This window comes from Tursiops truncatus, chromosome 12 (assembly GCF_011762595.2).
Source record: "Tursiops truncatus isolate mTurTru1 chromosome 12, mTurTru1.mat.Y, whole genome shotgun sequence".
Classification (NCBI taxonomy): domain Eukaryota; kingdom Metazoa; phylum Chordata; class Mammalia; order Artiodactyla; family Delphinidae; genus Tursiops; species Tursiops truncatus.
The window spans coordinates 56,479,875-56,497,004 of record NC_047045.1 but is presented as its reverse complement, the minus strand read 5'-3'; the positions used below and the strand labels follow the sequence as shown (position 1 = coordinate 56,497,004).

At 37.6% G+C, this 17,130-nt stretch overlaps 1 protein-coding gene across 1 annotated transcript in view; it reads right to left on the bottom strand.

The window, feature by feature from the left end:
• The window catches only part of LAMA2 (laminin subunit alpha 2), a 606,337-nt gene that overhangs the window by 389,912 nt on the left and 199,295 nt on the right, over positions 1–17,130 (bottom strand). The window contains exon 4 of the mRNA XM_073789582.1: positions 13,272–13,514. Coding sequence (XP_073645683.1) covers positions 13,272–13,514 — 243 coding nt within the window. The remainder of the gene's footprint in view (positions 1–13,271; positions 13,515–17,130) is intronic.

The window sequence follows — 17,130 nt, the reverse complement described above, 5'->3', positions numbered from 1 at the left end:
GCAGAATTCAGCAGTTACTCATTTAGGTATTTTCAATGAAAATATTTGGCTGCAGTCAGTCTGCCACAGTGCAAACTAGTACACATCCTCAGGCTAGAATGCTTTGCAGAAGATTATTCTCCAGTTTTTATTTCATAGCAGGAGACCTGGTAAAGCAGCTCCTGGTATCTTTTTAAGTTTGCCTGTAAAGTACAATTATAACTATTCCACTCCTGAGTTACTTGTCTCAAGGACTTTTGATGATAGCTCTAGTATTGAAATAGTTTCCCCAAGGATCAGAAGCTTATTTTAATAGTTTTAAGATCCTTTGTTGTATTTTCAAGTATACTTCTGCAATAAAGATAATAGTATATTATCTTTCCTCTGTGAGACTGATTAACTGACACACCCTCAGGTCCTCAGGTTTTTCCCAGGAGAGATGGTGGATGGCATTTAAATACCACACAGTGTCACACAGCCCTTGTGACCAATGGTAAACGCACATTTAGACGATGGCTGATTGGACCTAAGGGTTCAGTTTATGAAGTAGAAATATTATGAGATTTGCCATCAGAAGATTTGAACTGGACCTGAACCAGAGATTAATGTTGAAAATTTACCATTATGTGACCACAAACAAGTTATTTAACCTCCATCAGTAAAATGAGAATGATAAATATTTTGGCTTCAAGTGTCTCCAAGGCTTTGATAAAGATCAGACGGAAGAGTGTATGACAAGTGATTTGTAATCAGTGAAGCACTATATCCAAAATGGTCATTGCCAACATTATTGATAACAATAACAACAGTACCCACAAATCCTCTTCCATGGGATTTACATTTTAACTGAAGACTTAGTCCCTACTTTGGTAACATGAAAAAAAAAAAATGCTGACACCATTAAGTATAGTATGACCTGCCATTCTCTCATGGAATGTTTGCTCAGGACTTCAGACTTGATTTTAAAAGCCACAAGGTGAGTTTCAATGGTCTCAAGTGCTTCTTATAATGTCCAGTGCATTTAATAGTTCTTTTTTTCCTCTTTCTGTACACAACAAATACAATTCTGTTTCATGATTTTCTAATTTCAACACGCTTTAAAGTTGGGTCTCAAAATACTGACAACACTTCCAGAGAATTTTAACATAAGTTTTTCTATTATAAGTTGCAATGAGTATAACAAATGGAACTTGGTTTACCCAGCTTTCTTGAAATTCCTCTACAAGGTGCTCACATAACTTAAAGCTTGTGCACTTGTCTCTACAATATTTATATGGAAGAATAGCATTATTGGATGTATAAGCTAAAGACTGCATATATAATATTAAATCTTATTTTATCCTTTGCAAATTTCCTTATATAATAGTGAGGCTAGCACTGACCAGTCATCTCACATTTAGAGGGGAGCTTAAGCCAATGTTACCTACTAAACTAGAGTATTTACTATCCTATTACATAGGTTACAAGGAGGCATTACCATAAATGACTTAATTTGATCTCTATTATATTTATGTGAATTGGCTGGGGCATGAATTGGGTTGTTACTCATCCGTCCAAGCCCCATGGTTAATCAGTTACACAGCTATACGTGAGAGTCATATCTAGCGAACACCCTAAAAGAGAGTAAGCTGTGCCTTTGTGCCCTCTACCACAACCCCAACAAAGCAACAAACAACATACAACAGAATCCCCATAAGGTTAACAGCTGATCTTTCAGCAGAAATTCTGCAAGCAAGAAGAGTGGCAGGACATTTTTAAAGAGATGAAAGGGAAAAACCTACAACCAAGATTACTCTACCCAGCAAGGATCTCATTCACATTTGACAGAGAAATTAAAACCTTTACAGATACACAGAAGTTAAGAGATTTCAACACCACCAAACCAGCTTTAAAACAAATGCTAAAAGAACTTCTCTAGGCAGGAAACACAAGAGAAGGAAAAAACCTACAATAACAAACCCAAAACAATTCAGAAAATGGTAATAGGAACACACATATCAATAATTACCTTAAATGTAAATGGATTAAATGCTCCAACCAAAAGACACAAGCTGGCTGAATGGATACAAAAACAAGACGCATACATATGTTGTCTACAAGAGACCCACTTCAGACCTCGGGACACATACAGATTGAAAGTGAGGGTATGGAAAAAGAAATTCCATGCAAATGGAAATCAAAAGAAAGCTGCAGTAGCAATTCTTATATCAGACAAAATAGACTTTAAAATAAAAACTATTATAAGACATAAAGAAGGACACTACATAATGATCAAGGGATCAATCCAAGAATATATAACAATTGTAAATATTTATGCACCCAACATAAGAGCACGTCAACACATAAGGCAAATGCTAATAGCCATAAAAGGGGAAATCGACAGTAACACAATAATAGTATGGGACTTTAACACCCCACTTTCACCAATGGACAGATCAACCAAAACAAAAATAAATAAGGAAGCACAAGCTTTAAATGACACATGAAACAAGATGGATGTAACTGATATTTATAGGACATTCCATCCAAAACAACAGAATACACTTTCCTCTCAAGTACTCATGGAACATTCCCTAGGACAGACAATATCTTGGGTCACAAATCAAGCGTTGGTATTTAAGAAAATTGAAATCGTATCAAGTATCTTTTCTGACCACAACGCTATGAGATTAGATATCGATTACAGGAAAAAAAACTGTAAAAACTATGAACACATGGAGGCTAAACAATGGACTACTGAATAACCAAGAGATCACGGAAGAAATCAAAGAAATCAAAAAATACCTAGAAACAAAACACAATGAAAACACGATGGCCCAAAACCTATGGGAGGCAGCAAAAGCAGTTCTAAGAGGGAAGTTTACAGCAATACAATCCTACCTGAAGAAACAAGGAACATCTCAAATAAACAACCTAACCTTATACCAAAAGCAATTAGAGAAAGAAGGAAAATAAATACCCAAAGTTAGCAGAAGGAAAGAAATCATAAAGATCAGATCAGAAATAAATGAAAAAGAAATGAAGGAAATAATAGCAAAGATCAATAAAACTAAAAGCTGGTTCTGTGAGAAAATAAACAAAATTGATAACCCATTAGCCAGACTCATCAAGAAAAAAAGGGAAAAGACTGAAATCAACAGACTTTGAAAGGAAAAAGGAGAAGTAACAACTGACACTGCAGAAATACAAAGGATCATGAGAGATTACTGTAAGCAACTATGTGCCAATAAAATGGACAACCTGGAAGAAATGGACAAATTCTTAGAAATGCACAACCTTCTGTGATTGAACCAGGAAGAAATAGAAAATATAAACAGGCCAATCACAAGCACTGAAAGTGAACCTGTGATTAAAAATCTTTCAAGAAACAAAAGCCCAGGACCACTTGGCTTGTAAGTGGTTTTGTAAGTTTTGTAAGTTTTAGCCACAGCAATCAGAGAAGAAAAAGAAATAAAAGAAATCCAGATCAGAAAAGAAGTAAAGCTGTCACTGTTTGCTGATGACATGATATTATACATAGAGAATCCTAAAGATGCTACCAGAAAACTACTTGAGATAATCAATGAATTTGGTAAAGTAGCAGGATACAAAATTAATGCACAGAAATCTCTTGCATTCTTATACACTAATGATGAAAAATCTGAAAGAGAAATTAAGGAAACACTCCCATTTACCATTGCAACAAAAAGAATAAAAGTCCTAGGAAAAAACCTACTTAAGGAGACAAAAGACCTGTATGCAGAAAACTATAAGAAACTGATGAAAGAAATTAAAGATGATAGAAACAGATGGAGAGATATACCATGTTCTTGGATTGGAAGAATCAACATTGTGAAAATGACTCTACTACCCAAAGCAATCTACAGATTCAATGCAATCCCTATCAAACTACCAATGGCATTTTTTACAGAACTGGAACAAAAATTTTACATTTTGTATGGAAAAACAAAAGACCCCTTATAGCCAAAGCAATCTTGAGAAATGGAGCTGGAGTAATCAGGCTCCCTGACTTCCCACTATTCTACAAAGCTACAGTTAGCAAGACAGTATAGTACTGGCATAAAAACAGAAATATAGATCAATGGAACAGATAGAAAGCCCAGAGATAAACCTAGGCACATATTGTAACCTTACCTTTGATATGGGAAGCAAGAATATACAATGGAGAAAAGACAGCCTCTTCAATAAGTGGTGCTGGGAAAACTGGATAGCTACATGTAGAAGAATGAAATTAGAACACTCCCTAACACCATACACAACAATAAACTCAAAATGGATTAAAGACCTAAATGTAAGACCAGGCACTATAAAACTCGTAGAGGAAAACCTAGGCAGAACACTCTGTGACATAAATCACAGCAAGATCCTTTTTGACCCACATCCTAGAGAAATGGAAATAAAAACAAAAATAAACAAATGGGACCTAATGGAACCTAAAAGCTTTTGCACAGCAAAGGAAACTATAAACAAGACGAAAAGACAACCCTCAGAATGGGAGAAAATATTTGCAAATGGAGCAACTGTCAAAGGATTAATCTCCAAAACATACAAGCAGCTCATGCAGTTCAACATCAAAAAAACAAACAACCCAATCCAGAAATGGGCGGTAGACCTAAATAGACATTTCTCCAAAGAAATGGAGAAACTGCCAACAGATTGCCAACAAACACGTGAAAGGATGCTCAACATCACTAATCATTAGAGAAAGGCAAATCAAAACTACAATGAGGTATCACCTCACAGCAATCAGAATGGCCATCATCAAAAAATCTACAAACAATAAATGCTGGAGAGGGTGTGGAGAAAAGGGAACCCTCTTGCACTGTTGGTGGGAATGTAAATTGATACAGCCACTATGGAGAACAGTATGGAGGTTCTTTAAAAAACTAAAAATGGAACGACCATATGACCCAGCAATCCCACTACTGGGCATATACCCTGAGACAACCATGATTCAAAAAGAGTCATGTACTACAATGTTCATTGCAGCACTATTTACAATAGCCAGGACATGGAAGCAACCTAAGTGTCCATCGACAGATGAATGGATAAAGAAGATATGGCACATATATTCAATGGAATATTACTCAGCCATAAAATGAAAAGAAATTGAGTTATTTGTAGTGAGGTGGATGGACCTAGAGTCTGTCATTCAGAGTGAAGTAAGTCAGAAAGCGAAAAACAAATACTGTATGCTAACACATATATATGGAATCTAAAAAAGAAAAAAAAGGTTCTGATGAACCCAGGGGCAGGACAGGAATAAAGACGCAGATATAGAGAATGGACTTGAGGATACGGGGTGGGGCAAGGGGAAGCTGGGACGAAGTACGAGAGTAGCACTGACATGTATACACTGCCAAATTTAAAACAGACAGCTAATGGGAAGCGGTTGCATGACACAGGGAGATCAGCTCTGTGACCGCCTAGAGGGGTGGGATAGAGAGGGTGGGAGGGAGATGCAAGAGGGGGGAGATATGGGGATATATGTATATGTATAGCTGATTCACTTTGTTATAAAGCAGAAACTAACACACCATTGTAAAACAATTGTACTCCAATAAAGATGTTAAAAAATGTGATCCAAATAAGGAAAAAAGTGAATTATGGATTTTATGTGTGTGTAATTCCAATACATTTCAAGTGCTCTGTATATTCCAACTGGAGTTGAAATAAGCTGGGGGTTTTTTTGGAGGAAGCCACATAAACCTCATTGTATTGAGGCACTTTCACCTTGTTGCTCCAGGTACTAACTGGCTGGATGTTGGTCAATGCAAGAACTATTTTTAGAGGAAGGAAATCTGAAACCCCCATAAATTATTTCCCTAAATCTCTATTCAAAACCAATACAAATTAGTGATACCCTGATGCTTCTCCTTAAGGGAGCAACTCCAAGGGTAATTGAGAAAGGCTCGTTCCTCATTTCCATCCCTGCATTTCCACACAAACTCACACATGCAATCATGCCATACCGTGAACAATATCACATCAAAGAAGGTTCTCAGAAACAGTTTTTTTTACACAGTGTTGGGTTTGTTTCTTCATTTTCAAGTATTTGCAATTCTAAGGATCATCATAATGTCAGGTGATATAAAGAGGGAGAAAAAATTCTGTCTGTATATGTAAAATTCTGTCACATAGGAAATGAAAATAATATCAAAGCTCCACACACAGTTTAAAGGAAAAAAAGGTGTCTTCAAGAATTAATGTTGGCTGTTCCAGGGAATTTATACAAGCCTGCCATGTTTCAAAAGCAGAATCAAAGTGAATCTAAGTTCCAACTGAGTTGCAGTCCTGAAGAGCTGGGAAGTGTTGTAGTAAAAAAAAGAGGAAATCATATGTGAATAACTTAAAGATCTCTGTATGAGGAAACTGAAGCAAAAATTAATATGGTAACTATGAATATTATTTAGCAGTCTAGTGACAATCCAAAGAAATTTAAAGCAATAATCCCAGTCACAGAAAGGGGAGAGTCTCATATAACAGAAACACATTTACTACAATTTTAATTCTAGGAGCCCTAAAGCAGTGCCATCCATACAGCCCCATTCTTGTCAATATCAATGTGATTCTCCTCTCCCAGCCGCTCCTTTAACCATCTATAACTTAGTGACAGCTCAAAGTTTATTTACTAAACTCAAACTCACCCACAGATTCGGTCCACCAAAGCCAATCATGTTTTCTGTCAGAAAAGTAAGCCTCTTTCTTCAGTTAGAAGGAGTTAGAATGTCTGATACGCTTTCCCTAAATAACTAATGATCTGTTCTTCTCCAGGGTTTGGGAAAGCTGGAAATATCTGAACAATGAGCCAAAAGGAGGGGTATCAAAATCACCAGGAGTACTTGTTTAACATATACATAGAGCTTCCTGAGCCGTTCCCAAACCTACTGAATTAAAAACCCTGGTCCCAGAAATAGCTATCTTTCAAATGTTCCCAGTGATTGCCAAGTAGAGCCAAGTTTGGGAGGAGCCATGGCTGCAATCCTAGTTCACAGTGGTGCCTCCAAGTGGTAGTTCTTGTTAGCAGTTCTAAATAGCATCCAGGGGCAAGTGCTTTCAGCAGAGGCAGCACTCGGGCTGATAGCAGCTCTGGTTGGAATTGGCTCCCTGTGGCACTGCTGGAGAAGTACATCTTTGCAGCTGTATCCACCAAAGTTTTTGTCTTTGGCTGCCCTCAAAGTAATGGAGGCCCCCTGCGGTCTGTTACTACATACTACACAACTATTCTGGAGCGTAGGATCATTCTCTCAAGGCAAGGCAAGCAGGGTTCCTGCTGAGCCCTCTCTTGGCACTGCTGATGCAAAATCACCTTTCTAAAATGAAACTCTTGGAAAGTTTTGCTCCAAGTCTCCTTCTGTTTACACCCTGGATAACAACATACTAGGCCATACTATTATGACCATTGCCTCCATTGCCCTCTATTATTTTTCCTCTGCCAGTCCTGAGACTTGATTATCTCATAGCTCAGTAAATTTCTCTTCTCCCTTTGGGTGCAAGCCCAGGATGCTAGCCTGCAGGACTACTCTCCTTCTTGGATGCAGTTGAACCCAGTCATCTAGGGGACTGGGTATGTGCCATTCTGGTGAATCCACATGACTAACATTTGTTGATCTCTTGCAGGCAATGTGAGGTGGAGGACAGAGAATGGACCAGGCTAGAGGGTGGAGGCCAAAAAGTGGCGGTGAATGTAGCAACAAATAAAACTGAAGAAATAAGCAGAGATGATGCTGTTAAGACTCAAGAGGTCAGAAGGAAAGGCTAAATGGTCTCCAGTGATAATATGGACAGAGGAGAGCGCTGAAGTTTGGATACAGATGTCAAAGTCAAGGCTATGATATCCTTGAATTCCTAAGGTATTCACCTAAGGTATCTTTCAGCTCTAAAATGATGTACTTTTCACCTGAAATATGATATCTTGGAATGTTCCAAAAGTTATGGCACATGTCTCTAAAACTCTACAGACAAGTAATAATGTAATAAACCTTAGACTCAATAGATTTGATGTTAGTCACAGAAGACTATTCTCTATTAATGTTCTATACCTATAACATAAACATTATTACTTAGTGTGTTATAATTGAGACATGTTTATTTCATAATGCCTTGCTGCACAGGTGAGTCTTAAAAATACTCTGCTCTTATTTTTCTTATTCTCTGACTTAAATTTATATTTAAAGGGTATTATGAAGATCTGGAAGCAAATGATCATTCAATGCTTAGTCAAAAATATACATTTCAAATCATGGTGAATATTTAGATATTGCTGTCTAAAATAAAATCCTATCTAGAAGACAGTAAAACTTATAAACCAATAAGGAGGACATAGGAGATGTGCATATAAAAATAAACATGAGTGATGCAATAAGAAAGTTGTTTCACCTCTGTGGTATTCTTCCCCCAAACCCAGTAGCCCAGTCTAATCATGACTCAAAATGACTAACATGTTACAAAAAACTTGACCAGTACTCTTAAAAGTGATTAAGGCCAAGGAAAACAAGAGACGATTAAGAAATTGTCATGGATTAGAAGAGACTAAGGGGACACAATGATGCAATAAACGCAGTGTAGTATCCCAACTTGGATCCCAGAAGAGAAAAAAAAAAAAGACATTAATGATAACATGAATTAAATCTGAATAAATCTGTGGTTTAGGTAATAAAGTATCAATATTAATTTCTTATTTTGACAAATGAATGGTAATTATGTAAGATATTATCCTTAGTGGGAGCTGGGTAAAAGGGACATGCAAATTCTCTGTCCTCTTCTTACATTTATGTAAATATAAAATGATTCCAGAATAAAAAGGCTTTAAACAGTGCATATGAGACTATGCTTCTGTTTATAGTAAATTATATAATTAGTGCTAACACTGTCAATGATAACAACTAGACCAACTGGACAAAATATATAAAAACATTTATGTAAAGCCATATGACAGCTATCAGGAAGATAAAAAATCAACTTCTCAATATCAAGGAGAAGACTGATGTCTATAGAGATAATTAGTGTATTGTGACAGCTTTTGTCCTGTGGACATTTCCCTGTTCAGAAGACATGGCTCAGAGACTGAGCAGTGCTTTGACAGTCTTACTGTACTAGGAGGACAAAAGTTGGATTCCGGAACTTGTATGGGTGAGACTTAGGTAAATTCCACACACTTTAGTTTGGACTTCAAAGACAGGAAGCCTAGAATGGGGATAAACTAGAATTAAATCAGCTGTCATGGGAGTTCAGCACAGCTCTGAGGCATCTAAGTATCCCAGAAATTGGATTAAGATGATCCATATTGCCATTGCCTGGCAGAAGCATCAGAAAATCCTCATAAGGTAAAGATAATTTCTTAGGCCTAAATTATTTCTACACACAGTTTTTCAAATACAACTTCTGATATGCAAAAATAATCAAGAATGTGAGGATACGATACAGCATAGGAAAGAATCGGCAAATGAAACAGAAATAAAATATATTCACAAAGGCCAGATATTAGAATTATAAAATGAGAACTCAAATAATTGTTACTTTATGCTCAAGGAGATAAAAATAGAATATTGAAAATTTGAATATAATTTTATTATTAAAAATTCAATAGGTATATAAAAATTTGATATAAAACTAGATACCAAACTATTTTAAATGAACCAAAGATAAATTCTAGAACTGAAAAATATAATAAATGAAATTAAGAATCTTATGATTGGTTTCAATAGTAGTTTTTACATAGCTGAAGAGAGACATCGTGAACTCAAAGTAAGCAAGAAGAAAATATCTAGAATGAAGGACAGAAAGCCAAAAGGATGACTATAAATAAAAGAGAGTGTAAGATGCATAGTGTATACTGTGAGAAGTTCTAAATTATTCTAAATCATATTTATAGAAGAGAGATAATGGGGAAGAAGCAATATTTGGAGAGTTAGTGGCTGAATTAGTTCTTGAACTGATGAAAGACATCACTCTGCAGATATACCAACCAAATAAATCCCAATCTAGAAAATAGAAAGCTATCATCTACAGCAACACTGCCCAATAGAAGTTTAGGCAATGATAGAAATGATCTATTCTGTGCAATCCAGTGTGGTAGCTGCTAGTCACATGTGGCTATTGAGCAGTTGAAGTGTGGCTGTGCAACTGAGAAACTGAATTTTAATTTCATTTGAATTAATTGAAATATAAATTTAATAACCACATATGTCTAATAAAGATTGTAATGGGCAGTGCAGATCTGGAGCATCATAGTAAAACTAGTGAAAAACAAAGATAAAAATCTTTAAAGAAATAAAAGACTTTACAAAGGACAATTATTAAATAGTTACCTTTTCCACATAAACAATGGAAACCAGAAGACAATAAAATATGCCAAAAAACAATAAGAAACCTACAATTCTATACCCAATAAAAATATCCTTCAACAATGGAGGTGAAGTCTTGTTATATGTCTAGTTTAAGTCATAGGGCATTTTAGAGATGAATTTGCATATTGCCTTTGAAACTTTTGAGATACTAAGAAGCTTTTGTTTCTGTTTCCCTGTACTCTGAGAATTCATCTTCTCAATGTGGCTCCTTTGGCTCACCCAGATGGACGTTACCACTTTCTGTACACACTTCTGCTGTGGCATTTATACTATCATTTTGCATTTACTGGTTTACATATTTGGTTTTTACTTGAATGTCACTTCTCTGGGAAGTTCTGAACATACGCACCTAGTAATTAGATTTCAGATGGTACTCAAAAGTGAATCATTTTAAAACTGAAATTTAATAAGATTTATTTCATAGTCACTTGTCTGGGAAATATTGGAGACAAGCATCCAAAAATTATTCCCACATGTTATATTGTAGTTGATATCCAAAACTATTACTTTAGAACTGAAAGATGCCTTAGGACAATTTATATATAAAACTAATTCATGTATTAAAGAAATTCAAACTCAGAGATTAAGTGACCTGCCCAACATCCCACAAAAACAAGAGCCAGAAGCAGAGCCCAGTCTTCCAGTCCCATGTACATTCTTCTATATCATGATATCTCAGGATTAAGAATCTTTCTACTTTAATGGATCCAGCATATCTATCTCTGTATCTCTTCTAAACCATTATTTGAGTTTAGCTATTACCAACTTTTTAAAAAAAATCGACTTCCAGTCTTCAGTCTGAAAGAAACACTAACCTAGGAGTCAGGGGACCTGGATTCTTATCTCAGCTTTGTCACCAGTGGATCTGGGAGTCTTGGGAGATTATCACCTACCTTTGCTGGACCTGTTCATTCCAAAAAGTAATACGTTTCACAGCATAATATATAAAATGAAGCAGATATTCTAGGAGAGGTCTGAATTTAATTCATATTCTTAAATATTATCATTCTACATCAAATATTTTGAATTTACTTTCTGTTCCTCACCTCATCCACTTTGCAATGAGAGAAAAATAGACTTAAAAAAGCATGTCACAGAGAAAGTTGAATAAGTTGTTCTTAAAAGTCACCATCAATGATTAGTTTTTAGTGAATGTCTAATACAGCATAGCCAGTTAAACACAAACAAATAGAATGTGTGTTTGTTCCATGTTGGCAAGTTGACACGGTCTAAAGGATGGAGAACCACCATCATTGTAGGGAGAGCATGCTTCAGGGATATACATGTAACTTGTATGTTACACATCTATCTGGGTACATTTTACATTGTTCAACAAATTTCTGAATTAGACCATTTTTTTAAAGGTAAAGAATAGCTTTATAAATATTAGATAATTATTGGTTCTGGGTAAACACTGTATCCAGGAGAAAAATAATACAAATTCAACTCAAATACAGTCTCTCTGCACTCCTCCGTACTCCCATATCCTCAGGCCAATCTGGCCAGGACTTTGGATGCCTCTGGGCACAAAGCAGGTTGAACAGCTGTTTGACTCACTGCTTTTGACTCCTTGTCATTTGGCAGATTGGAATCTCTGCTGAGAGCACCATTTGGATTTCTTTTCGCCCAAAACTGATATTTTTGAACATGAAATTGAAATATAGTGAGGCACTGGTATACATTCATAGAATAATAGTGCCAAAAGAGAGTGTGATAGATATATGTCAAAACTCTAACTTGCCCCCAGAAGTGTTTAAAGAGATAACCCTAGATTGGTGGAGGTGGGCATGATAGTGTATGAATATGGATTTTCTGAAACTGTGAATATAAAAAATGATACCAGCTTTAGGTGTGTGAACTGGTGAGGAGGGAATATCAGACATGAATATAAATAGAGATGTATACAAACAGGTAGGAAAAAAAGAGCTAGGCCGTATATACTGAAGGGAGACTGATTAGGGAAATATAACTACAGAATCCAAAAAAAGTCACTAAGTCTAGGTTTGGGTATTTGAGAGAAGGCTACTAATACTACGACTACGACTACCAACAAAAACAACAATCTCAAATAGTTGTTATTATTATTATAACAAGAGCAACAAAAATAGTTAATGCTTACAAAGCAATAGTGTATATGTCTGTCAGCACTGTTCTAACGTTTTAAACATAATAATTCATTTAATCTTCTTGACAATCATAAGAAATAAGAACTATTGTTATTGTTTCCAATTTATGGGAGATGAAACTAAGGCACAGAGAATTTAAGTCACTGATTCAAGATCACACAGCTGGTAGAGGTGAAGTCATGGTTTGACTCTGTGGCTGAAAAGCAATGAATGAATCTAAAATCTTACCCATGCAAAAAAAAATGCTACGGAGAAATTGAACGCTTTTGAATTAAGCATATAATAAGCAAAGCCTGAGCAAAGGAAAGGAACCCCACTGCAGCACTATGTGGTGACAGCAGAAAAACATACAAAAACTGACAAAATTTCCTTCTCTTTAGGTCCTTCAGGTGAATTATATTTCTTCCCAAATTTACCTCTTTTGTCCCCACCTTCAGACCAGAGTACACACAGATCTAGGCCTTCTTTTAAGGTCTCAATCCTCCTCCAATTATTAGCAAACCACAGTGTTAGAAAAGTCTCTTTATATTTAAAATTAAAGTCTCTTTATATTTAAAATTAATCACTGACTTTCCAACTTAAGCCCATTTCCTCTTCTCTGATCTTTATTGGAAATGGGAGATAACACACTAGAGGAAGGCAGTTAAAATTCTAATCACTTTCAGTTTTTCCCTTTTATTTAATAAGTTATTTAAAATGTACTTCTGCTAAATCCTATTCTAAAATCTCCCTGACATTATGACTGATATATTCTAGTTTTTATGACAGGCCTATTTTGGCACCTTAAATGTACTGAGGGTGAGTTTTCTCATCTTACCTCTCCGTTTTCTAAGGGGTGTATCTTGGAATAAAATGAAGTGCAGATGACCTCATCGTCTTTGGCGTATGATGGTGGTCCAGTGCGGGGATGAATATTGTAGAGTGTTAGGCACTCTGTGTCCGTCACAGCATGATACTGCCAGGGCTTATAATCAACATCATCAAGTGAGCGTTCCAAAATCCAGTTTCCAGGCCGAGGGGAATTAGCTGCTTTCACAATCACATACGCAATCTGGAACACCTGGGGAAGAGTGACAACAACAACATGTAACTCTGAATTCCAAAGTGTTCTCACTATTACATATCAAATATAAGGCCTACCTAAGGCTACAATAGATTTTATTCAGATATTATTCCATAACCCTATGATATTCTCTAAAAATATTTTTACTGTTACATATTCATATTTCATACCTTATGGCTAAGATGAGATGTTCCATTTTGTGGATTTTAGTTCTCTAATAACTCATTAACATCATTTCACGTAATTTTTGAAGTTCTATTATAATCACAATCAGTTAAAACATTTATTACGTACCAATTTACTCACCTTACTCTGTTGGAAATTATAATATATGAGTTAGAAATTCCATGTGTGGATAGTGCTTGATAGATTAGAAAACAGTTACTTATGTCACCTAATCCTCAGACAAGTACCATCCGTTACTGTGGTATAGCAAAAACAACATAGTGATTCAGAGGCACAATCCTGTATTCAAATTGTGGTCCCAGCATTTCTGTGACCTCGGGCAGATTATTTTACTTTGTCAACTCCTAGCTCCCTTATCTGCAAATTAGGGTCAATAATAAGTACATTAAGTACACTACTGAGAGACAATTTAGATTAAATGAGATAATGTATGCAAAATACCTAGCAAAAGGCTTGGCTATAAATACTCAATAAATGTCATTTCCTTTACATCCCTAAATAGAAAATAACGGGGAGGAAATTCTAGTACATGCAGACAACTGTTGGAAACTGGAACATATTCAATGAAGGGTTTCTGTACCTTCTGTATAAGAGGTAAACATGTGTTAAAGAAAAGGAAAATAAAGGCATCAAGTGACCGTAAATCAACAGAGTGACAATTGAGGGAAATATGGCAATCCTCTACGTTCAAATCTACATAATATTTGAAGAGGTAAAAAATAAATATTCTGGATATTTTGCGATGGTCCATATGTGTCTTTACCGATTCAATCCAAAAGAACAATGCACAAACATTACCGAATGACATTTATTTGCAATGTCCTGGGTAGAAAGGTAGATACAAACTAGTTTAAGTTATTGTCCCACCATCTATGAATTGATAATATATTGTAATAATGAGATATATAATGAGTACACTAATAATAAAGCAGTGGTATATCTTCTTTTTAGTAAATTCAGTGAGGTACAAGGAGCTTGTCAACCCTAAGCTCTGGGTGATTGGGGTCATTGAAAGGATACAACTGGAGGACAAATCTGCTAAAAGTGATTAAGGGTCTGCTTAGAAGGGAGCTTGAAAGGAATGTTCTGAAAATAAACCTTACTTGCTACATAGTTTTGATATGAGGCTTTCAGGAATACATCTACACTGTCTATGGTACACTTTAAGGGACTTAATTTAAAAATATGAAAGGTTGATATATAAGACGTAAGACAGGAGACCTTCAATATGGCAGAGGAGTAAGACGTGAAGATCACCTTCCTCCCCACAAATACATCAGAAATACGTCTACATGTGGAACAACTCCTACAGAACACCTACTGAACGCTGGCAGAAGACCTCAGACTTCCCAAAAGGCAAGAAACTCCCCACGTACCTGGGTAGGGCAAAAGAGAAAAGAAAAAAAAGAGACAAAAGAATAGAGATGGGACCTGAACCTCAGGGAGGGAGCTGTGAAGGAGGAAAAGTTTCCACACACTAGGAAACCCCTTCACTGGCAGAGATGGTGGGTGGCGGGGCGGGGTGGGTAGCTTCGGAGCCACAATGGAGAGCGCAGCTACAGGGGTGCAGAGGGCAAAGCGGAGAGATTCCCGCACAGAGGATCAGTGGCGACCAGCACTCACCAGCCTGAGAGGCTCGTCTGCTCACCCGCCAGGATGGATGGGGGCTGGGAGCTGAGGCTCGGGCTTCGGAGGTCAGATCCCAGGAGAGGACTGGGGTTGGCTGCGTGAACACAGCCTGAAGGGGGCTAGTGCGCCACAGCTAGCTGGGACAGAGTCCAGGAAAAAGTCTGGAACTGCCTAAGAGACCTTTGTTTCGGGGTGCACGAGGAGACTGGATTGAGAGTACCGCCAAAACGAGCTCGAGACGGGCGCGAGCCACGGCTATCAGCACAGACACCAGAGCTGGGAATGAAATGCTAAGGCTGCTGCTGCAGCCACCAAGAAGCCTGTGTGCAAGTACAAGTCACTATCCACCCTCCCCTCCTGGGAGCCTGTGCAGCCCGCCACTGCCAGGGTCCCAGGATCCAGGGACAACTTCCCCGGGAGAACACACGGCATGCCTCACGCTGTTGCAACGTCATGCCGACATCTGCTACCGTAGGCTCACCCCGCACTCTGCACCCTTCCCTCCCCCCAGCCTGAGTGAGCTAGAGCCCCCGAATCAGCTGCTCTTTTAACCCCCTCCTGTCTGGGCGGAAACAGATGCCCTCAGGTGATCTACATGCAGAGGTGGGGCCAAATCCAAAGCTGAACCCCAGGAGCTGTGCAAACAAAGAAGAGAAAGGGAAATTTCTCCCAGCAGCCTCAGGAGCAGCTGATTAAATCTCCACAATCAACTTGATGTACCCTGCAACTGTGGAATACCTGAACAGACAACGAATCATCCCAAAATTGAGGCAGTTGCCTTTGAGAGCAACTGTAGACTTGGGGCTTGCTATATGCGACAGACTGGTTTCTGGTTTTATGTTTTTCTTAGTTTAGTATTTAGAGTTTATTATCACTGGTAGATTTGTTTATTGATTTGGTTGCTCTCTTCCTTTTGTTTTTTAATGTATAGATATATATATTTATATATATTTTCCTTTTTCTCTTTTTGTGAATGTGTATGTGTATGCTTCTTTGTGTGATTTTGTCTGTATAATTTGCTTTTACCATTTGTCCTAGGGTTCTGCCTGTCCTTTTTTTTGTTTTGTTTTGTTTTGTTTTGTATAGTTTTTAGCGCTTGTTATCATTGGTGGATTTGCTTTTTGGTTTGGTTGCTCTCTACTTTCTTTTTTTTTTTAATTACATTTTAATTTTTAATAATTAAAAAAATCCTTTTAATTCTTTTTCTTTTATTTTCTCCCTTCCTTCCTTCCTTCCTCGCTCCTTCCCTCCATCTCTCTCTCTCTCTCTCTTTCTTTCTTTCTTCTCCCTTTTCTTCTGTGCCATGTGGCTGACAGGGTCCTGGTGCTCCGGCCAGGTGTCTCTGAGGTGGGAGAGCTGAGCTCAGGACATGAGTCCACCTGAGACCTCCCAGCTCCATGTAATATCAAACGGCAAAAGCGCTCCCAGAGATCTCCATCTCAACGCTAAGACCCAGCTCTGGGCTTCCCTGGTGGTGCAGTGGTTAAGAATCCACCTGCCAATGCAGGGGACACGGGTTCGAGATCTGGTCCGGGAAGATCCCCCATGCTGAGGAGCAACTAAGCCGATGTGCCACAACTAATGAGCCTGCGCTCTAGAGCCCGCAAGCCACAACTACTGAGCCTGCGTGCCAAAACTACTGGAGCCCGTGTGCCTAGAGTCCATGCTCTGCAACAAGAGAAGCCACCACAATGAGAAGACCGTGCACTACAATGAAGAGTAGCCCCCGCTCTCCACAACTAGAGAAAGCCCGAACGTAGCAATGAAGACCCAATGTAGCCAAAAACAAATAAAATAA